Source organism: Mixophyes fleayi, chromosome 11 (genome assembly GCF_038048845.1).
Source record: "Mixophyes fleayi isolate aMixFle1 chromosome 11, aMixFle1.hap1, whole genome shotgun sequence".
NCBI classification, from domain to species: Eukaryota; Metazoa; Chordata; class Amphibia; order Anura; family Limnodynastidae; genus Mixophyes; species Mixophyes fleayi.
In genome coordinates this window covers 77,527,850-77,545,242 of record NC_134412.1, presented here as the reverse complement: position 1 = coordinate 77,545,242, position 17,393 = coordinate 77,527,850, and the positions used below count along the sequence as shown (strand labels likewise).

The 17,393-nt window shown below is 39.3% G+C and overlaps 1 protein-coding gene across 1 annotated transcript in view; it reads right to left on the bottom strand.

Moving 5' to 3' along the window:
- Positions 1-1,217: 1,217 nt before the first annotated feature.
- Positions 1,218-17,393, bottom strand: part of TMEM278 (transmembrane protein 278) — a 104,239-nt gene continuing 88,063 nt past the window's right edge. The window contains exon 2 of the mRNA XM_075189805.1: positions 1,218-2,943. Within this exon, the coding sequence (XP_075045906.1) occupies positions 2,674-2,943 (270 nt within the window). The 3' untranslated portion in view covers positions 1,218-2,673. The remainder of the gene's footprint in view (positions 2,944-17,393) is intronic.

Sequence of the window (17,393 nt, the reverse complement as noted above, 5' to 3'; positions counted from 1 at the left end):
CTAGTCAAGTAGAAAGAAGACCAGCCTATTTTGCTTTTATTTTATTTTGATCATGAGCCATACTTACCAACTTTTTTAAGTTGGTGTCCGGGAGACTCTCTGTAGCAGGTGGGTGTGCGAGGGGCGGGGCGCCAAAATCGCGTCATTTTGGCCCCGCCCCATGATGTAATGACACAAATCGCGTCATTTGACAGCGGGGGCCGGGGCTAAACGCTGCGATTCACCGGGAATCGCGGCGTTTGGGATCTAATTCTGCCCACTTCACTAGGAAGTGGGCAGAATTCGGGAGATTGCCACACTCGCCCGGGAGACACTCGCAAAATGCGGGAGTCTCCCGGACATTCCGGGAGAGTTGGCAAGTATGTCATGAACTCTGCCTAGCCAGCAAATTGTAGGGGCTTAAGTATTAAGCTATCATTGTATATTTAAATTTATGCATTTAAAACTTTTAATTAGGACGCCTGCAAACCGAAACAGAATTATTGAGGAAGTCACCTTTAAACTCAATTGCTAATGTGTCACTGTGACAACTGAGTCAAAACCAACGTTTGATTTAATTCATGACATATAGGTGATGATGCATTTTTTGTCTAGGTTTTTACCTTTTGAAGCATAAAGCTGTGAAGAAGCTGGAACTGACATCTTGTCATCTCAGTCTATTTTTGTACTATTGTATCTGCTCGTTGATATTCAATGTTCATGGATACAAACAGATACCTCTCTGCGATAACATTGACCTGTTATATTTCTGATAGAGGTCCATGCATTGAAATAGTAAGTATTTATAGCTCTACTGTAAACACTTTTCCTAGGTGTAAATAACTTGCTAGTTCATTTCAAGGTGTTTCCATGAATGAAAAGGGAGCCGTCATTAAATTGATATATATGTATATATATCTATGGGCAGCACAGTGGCTCAGTGGTTAGCACTTCTGCCTCACAGCACTGGGGTCATGAGTTTGATTCCTGACCATGGCCTTATATGTGTGGAGTTTGTATGTTCTCCCCGTGTTTGTGTGGGTTTCCTCCCACACTCCAAAAACATACTAGTAGGTCAATTGGCTGCTATCAAAATTGACCCTAGTGTGTGTCTATATTAGGGAATTTAGACTGTAAGCCCCAACAGAGCAGGGGCTGATGTGAATGAGTTCTCTTTACAGCTCTGCGGAATTAGTGGCACTATCTAAATAAATGATGATGATCTATATATATATATATATATATATCATCATCATTTATTTATATAGCGCCAACATATTCTGTAGTGCTTTACAAAATCGGGGGCAAACACAGTAAACTAATAAACAAACTGGGTAAAACAGACAAAGAGGTGAGAAGTCCCTGCTCGCAAGCTTACAATCTAGTATTACAAATATAAGTATAGATATAACTGACACTGTTCTATAATGTCCTATACTTTGTGCATACTTTTGCTGGTGTTTTAAATTGATCAAATCTGCCACCAGCAACTGCCTACTAGTAGCAGTGTGCAGTTATCATCTCACCAGTAGATATACAGCATATCTCGCTGCAATGTATAAGTGTATTTTCTTATATATAATGTTTTTAAGTTAATATATTATACTTATAATTTCAATCTGGTACAGTTAGCGCTCACTAATTGGAGAGGGGTGCTGACTTCCAGGGGTAGCTGGTATTTGTGTTGTAATATGTGGACATGCAATATGTATGGTTGGATTATAACACTGGGCCTCGAGTGCGTGAAGCTTCTGAGATTAGCGATAACATTAATTTTTCACATTTGTGTATAGACTTGTGCTAGCGAATCTCTGCTGGGTGAAATGAATTGCTAGTTTACCATTTTCAGTGCTAATTTCACATTAATATAATATTTCATGGCAGATATGTGCTACTTCTATGTGCTTTTACTACAAGCTAAAATTTAACACACTGTATATTTAAAACACTATACAAACATAGAAATCTTGTATTAACCACCGCTGAATCTACCACTGTAAGTGACTAATGACAGTATAGGTAATATTTAATATATATAATATAATTCTTAAATCAAAAGAATGTATTTTATACATCATGGATACATAGGGGTATATTTACTAAACTGCGGGTTTGAAAAAGTGGAGATGTTGCCTCTAGCAACCAATCAGATTCTAGCTGTTATTTTGTAGAATGTAGTGAATAAATGATAACTGGAATCTGATTGGTTGCTATAGGCAACATCTCCACTTTTTCAGACCCGCAGTTTAGCAAATATACCCCATAGAGTTTAACACTTAACTACATTTACTTTGATGCTCAGCAGATCCTGGTTGAGGATCATGGGTTGTGTAGTTCAGCTGCAGCAGCTGGCCAAAATAGCTCCACTGCAATTAAGTGGTCTTTAGGTGTAAATGATTATATCTACATACAGTTCTCTCACGAGTCGGTCATATTATAAAATAAATAAGCATATTCTCAATTATATATTGTACAACAATATATGGGCATGACAATATTTCAGTTTACTATGGAGGCGAGGCTGTTTTTTTTTCCCAGCAAATTAAACTGTTTTTCCAATGTACCAATGCAGATTCCAATAGACTCGATTTCAGGGTGATGCTCTATTCACTGAGGCTGTAGCTCTTTCAGCTTCCATAGAGCGTTTATATGGACATCAAATACAGATTGCTGGCTGCAGTCTTATACAAGTCATTATACCCAAGCTTTGACATGACTGTTCCATTCTCTGACACAGCTGCACAGCCCTCCCTCCTCGTACCACCTCCATCGGACCCCCTTGTAGAGGGCTCTGGTGTATGGCTGAAAGAGCATGAAGAGACGCATGCGTCGGGCAAGACCGCAGTATACAGCCATTGCCAGCACAATGAGAGGAGACATCATAACAAAACCCAGGATTATGAGAGCAGAGGAGCTGTTGTCATCTAGTAGAGTCCTGCAGTACGAGGCATCGGAATGTAGGACCTGTGTAAAACAAACATACAACTTAGGTCATTCTTTATCCACTCACATTGCTGTATCTGCAAATTACTGCATTAGGGTACAACATAAACTAGCACAGTGAGTCCTTTAAGTACTTAGCTTGCTACAGAGAACTTGTTGACTCTTCCAACAAAGCAAGTGTCCCATTATACATTTTACTCCTTGCCTTTCAGGTAAACTCTCACAATTATTTCCATTTGATCCCCGTTTATTATTGTATTCCAGATGGAGCAGCCAATAAAAATCAAGTGAAGAAGTTGGGAATACGGACAACTCCTAGAGGGGGTTGTCAAGGGATAACTCAGCTGGACCATGAAGATGTGCACCACAGGAGGAGCTATTCTTGTTAATGTGATATATTTTGGGTGAAATGATAGGTAGTTTTTAATATGGGCATCACATTTAAGGTTGAATTATGTGAAAATCTTGGCGCTGATATCGACTCTGTCACATTAATGCTTTTACATCCCGAAGTTTGTTCAGCACTTAGATTTGGGATGTTTGAGATAAATTTGAAGCTGCTTAATTTCCTGTAGGTTTGTCAGGATTATGACCAGAGGTTGGGATAGAAACATTGGCAGATTGAGCATTCCAATACATCTAAGCCTATTTAAACCGGCTGTCTGAGCATTACTGAACTTCCCTGACACTCAGATGCTTAGCATCACTGATCAGCATTGAGATTGGTTCCAGGTGGCATTATAAGGCTGCCAGCAGCACACTCCCATTACCTGCGCTGAAAACTGTCCTTTTTGTTTTGCTACTATGCTACTATTTTACATTGTACCTGACTATTCTGCTTTTTGTATTCAGTTACCACTTGTCATCTGGTATTTGCTCTGTGATAATTCCTTCTGATCTGTGGACACAATATGAAAAGATCTGGAAACATCAGGGCTTGGATGGTCAAGGCTCTTCTCTAACTATTGATGATCTTTGAATGTTTGGAAATGGGGGACAGTTTGCTTTATATCACTATTTGTTAAAGCCTACATGCTCCCTCGAATTTTTGTAATCTTGACTCAAGTTTGAGTTTTACTGAAAAGATCTGTGGAATTTAGTATTTAAGGATAAGTCCGTTGACATGTACAATGAAATGAGCAAGTGGTGTCAGTGATTCTACTTTGAAACACATCTCTGGTCAAAGTATACCGTCGTTCTTACCTGATGTGTGTTAGGCTCTGGGATGCACATCAAAAGATTTGTACTATAGTTAACACACTGTGTAACCACATTGGTACTATGACACGTAAAGTGTTTCTTGGTTTTCAGCCTCAGTAGATCATGGAGGTGGATTCCTTAACCTGTCAAACGATTGCTTCAGAATATTTGCCTGGACAGGATACTTTATCTCACTGCTAACTGGTAGGCGTTACTCTTGGGAATGGTTCACTAATTGCATTCATTGCAGTCACTCATTCATTCATCCATTCATTGCTGTCGCTCTGATTAAAACTACCTTGTTCTAGCTATCCCAGGGGCGGATCCAGACTTTTGCTATACCCCGGGCGATTTTAGGGGGGGCGATTTAGGCCCCGCCCCCTTTCTAATTTCTAAGGCTGCCGGCGGCTGCACAGTATGTGCAGGTCCGCTCGGCAGTGATAGTGTGCTGCCCCGCTGCTCTGATTGTGTTTAAAACACACACAATCAGAGCAGCCGGGCAGCACACTGTCACTGCTGAACGGACCTGCACAGTCTGCAGCCGCCGGCAGCAAGCCCCTGCTAGGGGAGGCGATCGCCCCGATCGTCCCCCCTGGATCCGCCACTGAGCTATCCACATGTCCTTATGAATTTCATTAGCTTCTGTGACTCTGAAATGAATTATCCATCTACAGCACTCTCTACATTTAGTCACCAGGACATGTTCATTGCCGTCATCTGCTGAAAAGACCATGGGGTAAATGTATGAATCTCCGGATTCATACATTTATATTCATACATTCATACATTCATACAAAGGGAAACTTCCCTTTACAATGCAGCGCCGCTTTAAATTTAAGCGCTGAAGAGGCTGAACACGCCGGAGATGAAGAATCCAGGGATTCATACATTTACCCCCATGACTCTGTAAACTCTATGGAGATCGTGACCGTGAGTGAATACACACTGCAGGATCGGAAGGTGATTGTAATGAGATAATTACACAGTACGACCAATCACGTGAAACGACAATCGGCACTTTGCAACGATTGTCGTTCATCGTGTAAGTATACACACTAACGCGATATGTGGCCGAGTGGTCCTTTATCGAGTGATGGGCCTGATAGTCAGCTGAGAAAACTCCAGTGTGTACCTAGCGGAAATGTAACTAAATTGTTTGTTGAGGACTTTATAGTCCTCAACAAACAACCTACTGAAGCTGACTTTGTATATAGGAACTTGTAAAATGAAGGTTGCCTGGCTGTATCCTTAATTACCAGTTATACGCTTGTATATAGTTATATAGTTGTATATAGTTATAGCTTAAAAATGCTGAATTACTTTTTCTGCACAGTTTGAGCATAAATTTCAAATCATTGTATAATGATCTCTGTATAACAAGTACAGGTTAACGATGGATCTTGGAATGGTTGTAACATTTACTTAGAATACTTCCCAAGGTCAGTAAACACAAGAGGTAAATAAAAGGTCTTTCTCTTTTTAGTCTAGGAGAGAGGCGAAGGCTAAACCAGCTTTGTGGCCATTCATGTGATAAATTACACATCCAGAAACGCTGTAATATGTGAGGCTTTAAGTGCTTTTTAAGGTCAGATCTTTTGAACTGCCACACACAAGAAATTCCTTACTGCTCCTAAGTGGCTATTTTTTATCAGCTTAATTCCAAGGAATTTTGATAGATTCAAAGCAATATGGAAAAATAAAACTTACATTCTGAAAGCGTCGTTCTTTGATCTCCACAATACACCCACATATTCCTCCTAATACAGTGTTATCAAACAAACAGATAGACGCTGATTTAGGCAACTATTATACAAAGTTTACTCTTTCAAACAAAAAAAAAATGAAAGTTTCATAAAACAGTGAAACTATATTGCAAAAATCAGAATTCATAATGAATTGTTTAATGCAGAACGTAAAGCCTTTATATAAAATGCCTGCTAAGATGGAAAGTATTTTGCGTAGACTAATGGCGCTGTCTGGTGACCACCGAAACACGAAGAGCTCACAAGTTTGTTTTTAAATAAAGCCGCAGGTTAAGCGGGAAAAGACGCCATCATTAGGGTTACCAGTAGGCGAACTTAGGCGGTTGTCTATTTCGCCACTGGTTAGGGGGCATCTAAAACACTGAATGAGTGACATAGTGTCAATCATTAAGTATTTTTAATTGGAGCTCCAGCTGCTAACATAAAGAAGAAGCAATTGGCAGCTTCTTATATACAAGTTAACCCGTGCATGATACTCATGCATTCTAGTCAAATCAAGCTACTTAAGGTGTTAAAAAGGTTCTTGTCATGCAGTTGGGGCTAGGCCAGGCCTCCTCAGGGGAAGAGCGTTACTTCCCGACGTAAGCGCCCTTTTTTAACGTGGTTTTGTCCACATGTCACCACCTCATCATTCTTCTCCATCACCTCATCCTTCATCTTCATCGCCACATCCTCAATCTCCATCGTCTTACTGTTCTTAAACCTCTCGATACACAACGTTTCTGCTAAACACCTTATCGCTGTGTTCAATCAGTCTTCCTTGAAGGGCAGTATTCATAACCTGCACTTTCACATCACTGCATCTCCGTACTCGTGAAAATGCGACATACAATTGTCCATGACCAAACACGGGCTCTGGTAAATAAATACCCACACGGTCAAGAGTTTGAGCCCTCAACTCGTGAATTTAGCCTTTACTACCCCTCCCACAGGGGGAAGGGGGGATGATGGAAGTTAACTGACTTCACTATTATAATTTTTTTGTCAAATATTGTCAGTTGACCAAATTTCAGGCCAATTGGATGAGCCCTTTCTGAGAAAATAGTTTTTTCCACACACTAACACGTGCCGCTAGGCTTATATATATTAGATTCCAGTCCTAGAAGGAGAGGATACTGCTCCCACCTCCAGCCAGCAAAGGTAACCAGCAGGCACGTGGGTGCTGCGTCTGATGGGGGCCCTGGCTTTTGACTCATATTGGGACAGACTCTTTCCATTTGTCTAAAAAAAATTCTTAAAGGATGGATCTTGGGCTGGTTGGGCCAGGGGACAGGGTGGCATTTGTTCCCCGGGCTGGTCCCATAGTTTGCTAAATTGGGCTGGGTCACTGGACTACCTGCATTTTTGTTTCCTTAAAATGTTCCTAATAGGCTGCTGAGTTGAGTCCCAACCTTCTTCCCCCTTGGCCAACCCTAAAGCATAACTAGACATTTGTGGGCTCCATAGCAACATTTTGCCAAAGCTAAACAGGGGTACACGGGGCTTTGGCAGGGGTGGACCCCATAGCAGCTGTGCTAGTTACCCTTTTTGCTTTACCTCCTTTTAACACCTTAGGGCAGTGGTTCCCAAACTGTGCGCCTAGGCTCCCTGGGGTGCCTCGGCGATCTCACAGGGGTGCCTCAGCCAGGGCCAGTGGTAAGCGAGGCGGAGGACTACTTGGTAATAATTTTGGCTTAGGGGTGCCTTGAAAAGATTATGGAGACCCTATGGGTGCCTTGAACTGAAAAAGTTTGGAATGCACTGCCTTAGGGTAAGACAATACAAACTGCTAACACTCTAGCGTTTGACAAGAGAGGCTATAAGCAAAACGAACTTAAACGCATATGTCTGTGCACTGTTTTGATTCTGTGTCAGTGTTGTGATTTTTTGCATTATTCTGGATGGGAGACAGGAATGTGGGAGGGAATCACTGTATATTTCTTTATTCATCCCCCCCAAAACCCACACACTCACACACACTATATAGTGAAATAAAATTTTGGGTGGAGATACCCTTTAAGGAGTAATTAGCTGCCGTATAAGGAGTAATGAAGAACTCCCATAAAGTCACTTTTACTAATAACCAGTCTATCAACTTATTGCCTTTTAATATGTGAAATTAAAATGTATCAGAATCCATTAAAGAGAATCCAGTCACATTTTATAATGTCAGAGCACTTACATCAGCGACTGCCTCAGGCAAGAGGAGGCTGCGGACTTAAATACGCTGTTTCCCCTGCAGCTACAACTGTGTAATGTCTCTCCAGACGCCGATATTCACTTTAATTTCATTCATTCCTCTCAGCCGGGGAAATATTTATCATCAGGAACATGAATATAAAAGTTAATTACTCCTCTGAACTGAAAAATGTCACATCCCTGTCATTAATACATACTATCACTAATGCGTTGGTCTGCAGCATTATGTGAACAGCAGTGAGCACTTATTGACCAAGAATCCGAGAGTAATTGAATTATCACAAAACGCGTGGGGTTATTTTTATCATGGAGAATGTGAATAAAGTAAAAAATAGCCCATATTGGAACAAAAACAGCATAAATAATATGTGTAATACTAATATTAGATCGAAATAGACATTACCTCAACTTCAGTATTAATGCAAGTTTAACATTATTATTTTTAGTTAAGGGGGAGAGGTACAGAAAAAAGAAAAGGGGAGGGGAGCAGACAAAACAATGTACACCAAGCAATATAGATCTTATCTCAGGCGTAAAGTCTCTCAATAATAGAGGGACCAGATGTGAACTGGATTATGGACAGCAGAGGTAGGGCACCTGGGTCAGGGGTGGAGAAGTCAGCTACCACTGTTTGGCGTAGAAGCCTACAGCCTTCTCCATTGGTAGAAAACTCACGCCAAGACATCCACTTAACAATGGGAGAGGACTGTGCCATAGAATACGGAGCGTCTGACGTCTCCATGCCATAACTTAAATGTATCTTAGAGAGAATTTTGTGAATAGCGGGGAGAGGGGAGTTTCTATATTTATGCTATTGCCGCTCTAGTGACTATTAGAATAAACATTAATGCAAATTAACGTAATATAATACAGGAAGAAATACAATAGAAGAAATACAATGCAATGTAATACAATATAAGAAGAACTCAGGCAGTGGGGCAACTTGGGGGATGCAGCCATGAATATAACTCCTCTAATTGTATTAAATTCACAGCAGGCAACAACTGTCTGTTTATAAAAAGATAATTAGTAGTTACCTCAGAGTTTCATGACCAGCATTAAAACCGATTGGTTCGCGGTCTTTGTATGGTCATGGAGCTCCATGGTGAGTTCTCACATGCTTTAAATGTAGCCTAAAGGAGTACCGTATCCAGTATTAAATGTAAGGCCTCACACGTGAGTGTTAGGCTAGCGACATATGCAAAAGTATTGCCAGCGGTATCAACAAATTGGCCTGATATTTGCTTTTGTGGCCACAAACAAGCAGAGTGTCCGAGAATGAACTACTCAAAAACAGTTGGCTTATTATTAAGCCTTTCCCTCAATCAGGGTGGCAAATTGCTGTTGCCAGTCTGTGTAGCCCATCTGATGACTATGCTAATGGGCATCCATGTGATTTGGCCTGAGCCCCGAATGGCCAGCTGTGTCTTATGCGGACATCTACTGCATGTGTGCCCAGTTTGCGCCATGTGCCGACAGCTTTACTAATGTTGCATGGTCAACGGAGTGTTCATTAGTGTTATATAGAGATCGTAGATCTTTACACAAAACAGTCTACACATAGTAACATAGTAACATAGTAGATGAGAATGAAAAAAGACACCAGTCCATCAAGTTCAACCTATTCTGGATCTCCTGCGATCCTGCACTTATATTTGAAATCGATCCAGAGTAAGCAACCGTCAATCTGTTTCAATTGTGAAAATCCCCCCAGACCCAATATTGCAGTCCTATTTTTACCCTATATCCACTACTATCCTTCATTTTAATTAACGGTCGTCCCTGGATGCACTTTTCCGCTAAAAATTTGCCTAATCCTTTCTTAAACAAATCTATTGAATCTGCCATCCCAACCTTCCCTGGCAATGAATTCCGTATTTTGACTGCCCTTACTGTAAAGAACCCCTTCCTTTGCTGGTTGTGAAATTTCCTCTCCTCTAACCTTAGGGGGTGACTGCGTGTCCTGTGTATAGTCCTTGGGGTAAAAAGTTCCCACAAAAGTTCTCTGTATTGACCCTTAATGTATTTGTACATAGTAATCATATCTCCACTTAAACGCCTTTTTTCTAAACATGCCTAAACTGGCTAACTTTTCCTCATAACTTAATGACTCCATACCCTATATCAATTTTGTCGCCCTTCTCTGAACCCTTTCTAGTTCCACATTATCTTTTTTACAGACACACATATGTTTTAAGAAAAAGAATGATGACCACGGATAGAACAAAGCTGTTTAAACTGTCAATTTCTATAGCTATCAATAACCCTTAGTGTAGTTAGCATTGTTTAATGCTTGTTTGCAGAAGCCCTAAACCCACTGATTGATTGATTGATAAGAATCTGATTGGATAAAATGCCCAATGAGTTGGCTTCTAACATACCACAAAAGGATGGACAATTTTAAATGTTGGGTCTGAATGGAAGGAAAGATGGTGTGTCTGCAAGTCAGTGAGGGGGGCTAATAAAAGAAAACTAAGGGCCTGATTCATTAAGGATCTTATCTTAAGAAACTTCTAATTTCAGTCTCCTGGACAAAACCATGTTACAATGCAAGGGGTGCAAATTAGTATTCTGTTTTGCACATAAGTTAAATACTGCCTGTTTTTTCATGTAGCACACAAATATCAACTATAAATTTCAGTGTACAATTAAGCTATCAAGTATTTGTGTGCTACATGAAAAAACAGTCAGTATTTAACTTATGTGCAAAACAGAATACTAGTTTACACCCCTTGCATTGTAACATGGTTTTGTCCAGGAGACTGAAATAAGAAGTTTCTCAAGTTAAGATCCTTAATGAATCAGGCCCTAAAGTCTTAAATGTAAAAGGTGCGCTGGATCTAGAGTAACTGCTGTCACCAACACACCCAAGCATAATAATATTTTCTTAGAAATTAATACATCAGAGAAGGGGGGGGGGTGGGGTCTGCTTATTAATATCTAGTGATTTCAAGCACAGTAATAATAAAACTATTTTCATCAGGGCAGGAATGAGCTTGCTGTCTCCAGAAAACAAGAGGTCCTTTCTTTCATTTGATGCTATCACAAATTACCTGTAATGACTGCAAAGCTTACAGATGACTGGGCTTTGTATTATCCGAGAGGCTCAAATACCGGACTCCCTGTCAGATGATAGAATCAGATTCTCCCATGCTGTATTTTTGTAATTACATCTAAAAGCACAGAAGATGAAAGCGCTACGGAAGGAGAAAACAGGTTTTGCCTTGAACGTGTGCAACAACTGCCGAGCCTGATCAGTATCAACAGCGAGGTCGGGGGGGTCCTTACTGGTTAACAGGTTTTAAAAGCAGCATATTAGTTCTTACCCTGTACTTTCTGATGGAAGTGCAACAGTACCATGTATTTTATCCATCAATTGTTCCATTACTGCGGGGACAAATTCTTCTCAGAATCCTTTTCATGTCAACAAAGCAACTTTTATCATTGTACTGACATTTAAAAATGGCTGCAGGGAAGTTTGCTGTCATTTTGTAATGTCACTGAGCTTATAAACAGGGAGGCCTTGAAGGGTCGTACACAATTGTGGCCTTAGTCCCCCCAAGGCCTGACCCAGAAGTGATGAGGCAAGATTTTAATATTCTAGGGCCTGATTCATTAAGGATCTTAAATGAAGAAGTTTCTTACTTCAGTCTCCTGGACAAAACCATGGTACAATTGCAAGGGGTGAAAATTAGTTTTCTGTTTTGCACATAAGTTAAACACTGACTGTTTTTTCATGTAGCACACAAATACTTGATAGCTTATTTTGTACACTGAAATTTAAAGTTGATATTTGTGTGCTACATGAAAAAACAGTCAGTGTTTAACTTATGTGCAAAACAGAAAACTAATTTGCACCCCTTGCATTGTAACATGGTTTTGTCCAGGAGACTTAAATAAGAAACTTCTTAATTTAAGTTCATTAATGAATCAGGCCCCTAGACTTTAATATTCTTCTTAAGGTATACTTCAAAGGGGTTTTCTCCACCTTCATATAACTTTAATTTATTGGCCTTTATATGCCCTCTTGCAACTAACTAATTTCTCATTATTTTTGTAGTCAATGTCCTTTGACAAACCCAGTTCTAGTGATCCATTCCTAAATATTGTTCTCCCAATGGGATATGGGAACGATGTGATATTTATTAACGCAGTTATTTTCAGATCACTAAACTGTGAGCAGTGTGTTACTTTGCAAATGACTCCAATAAATTGTTTCCTGCTGGCTGTGTAAACACTTTCACAAGCTATGTAAAATATCTTTCAGATCGGAATGTCTCCTGGGAAAAGGTAAATGAACGGAATGAATTGCATTGAGAGCTCACTGCCTCAGCTGACTTTGTGCATTTAACAAATGTTATCGTGTCTGTTTAGCCAAGCATTGAACTTGCTGATGCCAGTATACAACCTGAGCTATTATCATTCACTGCTGTTATGTAGAACTTTCCTCGGCTTCCCTCTGATTACAGAAAATCAAAGTTAGAACAGCTGCTTCATGCCCTGAAGACGGCATCTGAAAATGATTATTTGAAGTGCTAATGGGTGTACAGTGTCCGCTGATTGCTTGGATATTCTGGGCTAATAGAAAGTTAGTTATGTTTGCAAAGTAATGCGATGCCCGTCTTTTAGAGCATTCAAAGGGTTAATCTGCGCCAAAGCCTGGGGTTAAGGTCGTCACGGCAACCAAATTCATACTGTAATAACTGAATAAGAGGAGATTTTTTGTATAATAAGCTCTTTATCCTTATGGCATATTGATAATTAACTCTACAGAAGTCACGGAAAACAGTAACAAGGGCCCAGTTCTTGCTCTGCGTCCAGGGTTTTTTATATAAAATAGAACTAGTTCTCCTATTGATTAGTTTAAAAATCTATATTTTGTAAACTGGTGCCAGGTTGTCTATCTATCCTGAGATCACCCTTGTCCGTATCTAATTCTCCGACTATGCTGGTGCCATAAGTTCCTGAGTCTTTTACTGTTCTTCTATGTTCTCGATTCGGAGGATTTTATCCATTCATCTGTATTCGGGCAAAAACCTTAATTTACTTTTTATGGCAAACATGCCATTATGTCAAAATCAAATCCGACAACATTGCACATTGACCGTTCCACCGAAATATGACCAAATGCTGGACCATAAGATCTTGGTTGAACAGAGATACCACCTGTGAACTCTATAAGTTGCCTTTGACTTTTCTATCTTCACTGTGGATACAACTTGTCACTATTTCCCTTATATCATTATCATCATCTAAAGCCATCACTGAAATACTTAAATCTGCCATCGTCTTTCAACTCTTGGCTACTGCAATCTCATTCTTTTTGGTTCGCCTACTTCCTACATTTCTGCTCTACAGTCCATTTGAAAACGTACCATGAGGATCTTCCCCTCTTCAAACGTTCTACAAAATTAAACTAAATAAATTGGGCCTTATTCATCAAGGAACATAAATGTCGATGTGTGTACAATCTGCAAATTTGATCTGTGCATGCCCAGAACCGGACAATACACAACTAAACGCAGCAACGTTTAATTCATATTCATACCCAAAGGACACTTACTACAACCTACGATTCCTGAAAGGGAACGGGGCGAGGATTGGGCGTTAGCCCATAGTCAATGTACAGTAAGGGCGTGCCAAATTGGAGCGCACACAGCCATGTGTGTATCAAGATTTGGGCATCTCAAAGTTACTTGTCTTTCTGTCATATCTCTTGCTCCAGCTACAGGTCTAAGTCCTGATCACTAGTAATAACAGCTGAGCATGCATGCTCTAACATATGTTTGCAATCCCTAGCATCTGCAAAAAATGCACTTTATGTTCAGTGGACATTAAGATCATCCTAATAAATGTATTTCATGGTTAAAAAATATGAAAAAATACACCCACTTTTTTTTATCTGTTTAATCACTAATCCCTATATTAATATTAACAGGTGACATTACTTGAATTTTTTTTCTGTACGTTCTTTTGCAAATGTATATTCCACATACTGGACGTATCCTGCAGCGTCTGGGGTAGTAGAGCACAGCAGATCTACACCCGTAGTCATCAGCATAGGTACCTTCAGATCCGCTCCTTGTTGAATTCGCCCGGATTCCATGCGTTTTTAAACAAACACACGTTGCCCTCAGTATGTGGCCTTGGTGGATCAGACCATGTGTTCTTACGTCTCACCATATTACCTACAGTGTAATGTTACTTAAAGCCATCCATTCAGCCTCATTTTCCGCTTTTAAATCCTTATGTCTTCATGGATCTATCTCATTACTCTCAAAATGACCGTTCTGCACCATCCACTTTCACAGCTCTCGATGACTACTCCTAACACTGGGAATTCCATCCCTCATCATTTTACACCAGCTGTCTACTGGATAACAGCACTTACTCCACTTCCACCTGTGACCAGCACTTCTACATGTTTAACTCTTTCCTTCCTATCTGTCTGATTATTTCCTTTATTTGTTTAGTATACACGATAATGCACTGTGCAGTGCCACCTACATAAACTTATACTGAACATATGAGTATACAATATATACCTGTCTCAGAAGCAGTTTCTCTCAACTTTGTGTAAAGCAGTAACTGACATTAATCTGTAATACTCAAGGGTATATTTACTAAACTGCGGGTTTGGAAAAGTGGAGATGTTGCCTATAGCAACCAATCACATTCTAGTTATTTATTTAGTATATTCTACAAAATGACAGCTAGAATCTGATTGGTTGCTATAGGCAATATCTCCACTTTTTCAAACCTGCAGTTTTGTAACTATACCCCTAAGGGCTAGATTTACTAAGCTGCGGGTTTGAAAAAGCAGGGATGTTGCCTATAGCAACCAATCACATTCTATCTTTCATTTATTTAGTACCTTCTACAAAATGACAGCTAGAATCTGATTGGCTGCTATAGGAAACATCCCCACTTTTTCAAACCCGCAGCTCAGTAAATCTAGCCCTTAGTCTTTTTATGCTTTCTATGTGCTCTCTGGAGACAAATGTGTTTATTTATTACTGTTTTCTAATTTGCTCTTTAGCTTACCAGAGTTGATGTATTCTACTACATCTTATGTCCTGAAGTGTTTGCCTGTGTTTTAGATATTGTAGATTTGCTACAGACATCATGATTCATGACACTATTTACAAACACTATTTATGACATTATTTTAAATTAAACCTCTGAAGTCTGATGCTTGAGGTTTTCACAAACCTGACAGAAATTAATGTTTGGTGGAGATGAGAATGGTGGAATAAAAAGGATTTCAGGGATAAATTAGATTTATCAAGCCTACTAAAAAGGAAAAGTGGAGGTGTTGCCATAGCAACCAAACAGGTTCTAGCTATCATTTATCTATTACATTCTAGAAAATGATAGCTAGAATTTGATTGGTTGCTTTGGGTAACACCTCCATGTTTTCTTTTGTAGAAAATTCATCCCTTAATGTCTTAACCAACTACTAGTTATTTATCATGAACGCACTCAATACGCCCATAATTTGGATGTTATTGTCGGGGCTTAAACAAGAATTCAGCCCTCAATCTCATACTGACCTATCACACTGGTTACGGATCTAGCTGAGCAACACCCCAAAGCGGTTCTCTCACATCCATACACAACTACATTTCTGCCACCTCCTACTGTATTCGGGCAATGGGACCCTAAAACTCTGTTACAGAAATGTACACGCTGGCACACACTATGCTCTTTGTTAGCGTTTGTTAGCATTCAAAGGGTTAACACAGCCTAGTCATGCTTCTCTTCTTAAAAGAAAAGTATGGATTTGTTAGAGTAGCAAGGACAAACTTATTAAATTATTGATTTCATTTAAAACAGGACAGGGCTTTGGATATAATAAGAACATTTAATAAATAACATAAAAATAAATGCAAAACAGTTTAAAATGACAGAAAACAGAACACTTACGTAGTATAATCTGTATGCCAAGGTAACGGCAGAAGGGGACAGCTTCTCAATTTGATTGTTTCCACACCCAAGGATAGTTTTACAAAGGTTTTTTAAAAATCCCCATTCTTTGCCTTAGCCCCCTTCCCTTCTGTGGTGCCAAAGAAAATCAGGTTGAATGCTAATGAGGGCTTACAACTCTGGTAGTGTTAAGCACTTTTTCTTTAGGGATTCTTAGAAATAAAATATATCTTCCCAGGAGCATCACAGAAAGATATTGTCGCATTCACGGGGTATGAGTTTAGTCACAGTTACACACCAAATATTAATATGAAATATAAAATCGCTGAGGTAGATATGTAATTCCTCTAGTTTCTCTGTACAGTTGCTCTCTATAGTTGGCACACCTCATGCAGCTCCTGTTTAGATTGGCACAGAGATATCTCAGAGCATGAAATATAAAGATGATTCTTTTGAAGTCTCATATTTTCTATGTAAAAATATAGGCCGTGAGTGATGGATGGTTACAGCTTATTGTTCTTAGAAGCAGCATGGATTCCGTGCATCTACCTGGCTTATGGATACTATACTACTGAGTCACATCTTCTCAGTAATGAATAAGACTAACACATTTCAAAACCAATATCCCCCTTTCTTTACAAGAAAAGCTTATTTGATACAGGTTTGTGACATGCATATGCTAAGCTGGCTTCCTTAGACTGTGTGTTCTTCAATCCCTCAGTGTATTTTACATAATCCCCCTATTCCCCCCTCCACCCACTTGCAGGCCACATTCCTACAGAAATTTATCTAGGATAATTTATTATTTAATTATCTTAATTTTCATTTTTAATTGGGCCTTCACTATGACATTCTTAAGTAAGAAACAGTTATAAGTATGTCTAATTAGGACAAAGGTCTACTAAAGCAGTGAAGTCAAAGGTCAACATTTTCATATAGTATATGAATTAAAAGGCAAAATCCATTTTTCGCTTGAATGTCGTCTTTCCGCTACAGCTTACAAAAATAGAGTTTGAAGAACTGGTTCTATATCCTCATTATAGACCTGGGCTAGGTTTCTAACATTTTTATTGCTGTAGTGATACAAGTCTTAATTTAATAGACAACTGAACTGTGTGTTCATTATTTACTTAGTATTTCTTCTGCCTTATATTATTTATTATATTAGGCATATTATTAATATTTTTTTAAAGTTGTGTATAACATTTGACTAGTATAAGAGAGCTACACATGTACTAATTATTACGTAATACTGTAACTGTTTTAACTACAAACCATTAAAAGTGGCCTGTTTTCTATTTTATTTTTTTTTAATTAATTTTATTTAATATTTTTGTCCCTTTCCTCACCCACTTACCTGGTACGCTCTGAGCCACTATGCTTTAAAATCACTAAGAACCATTT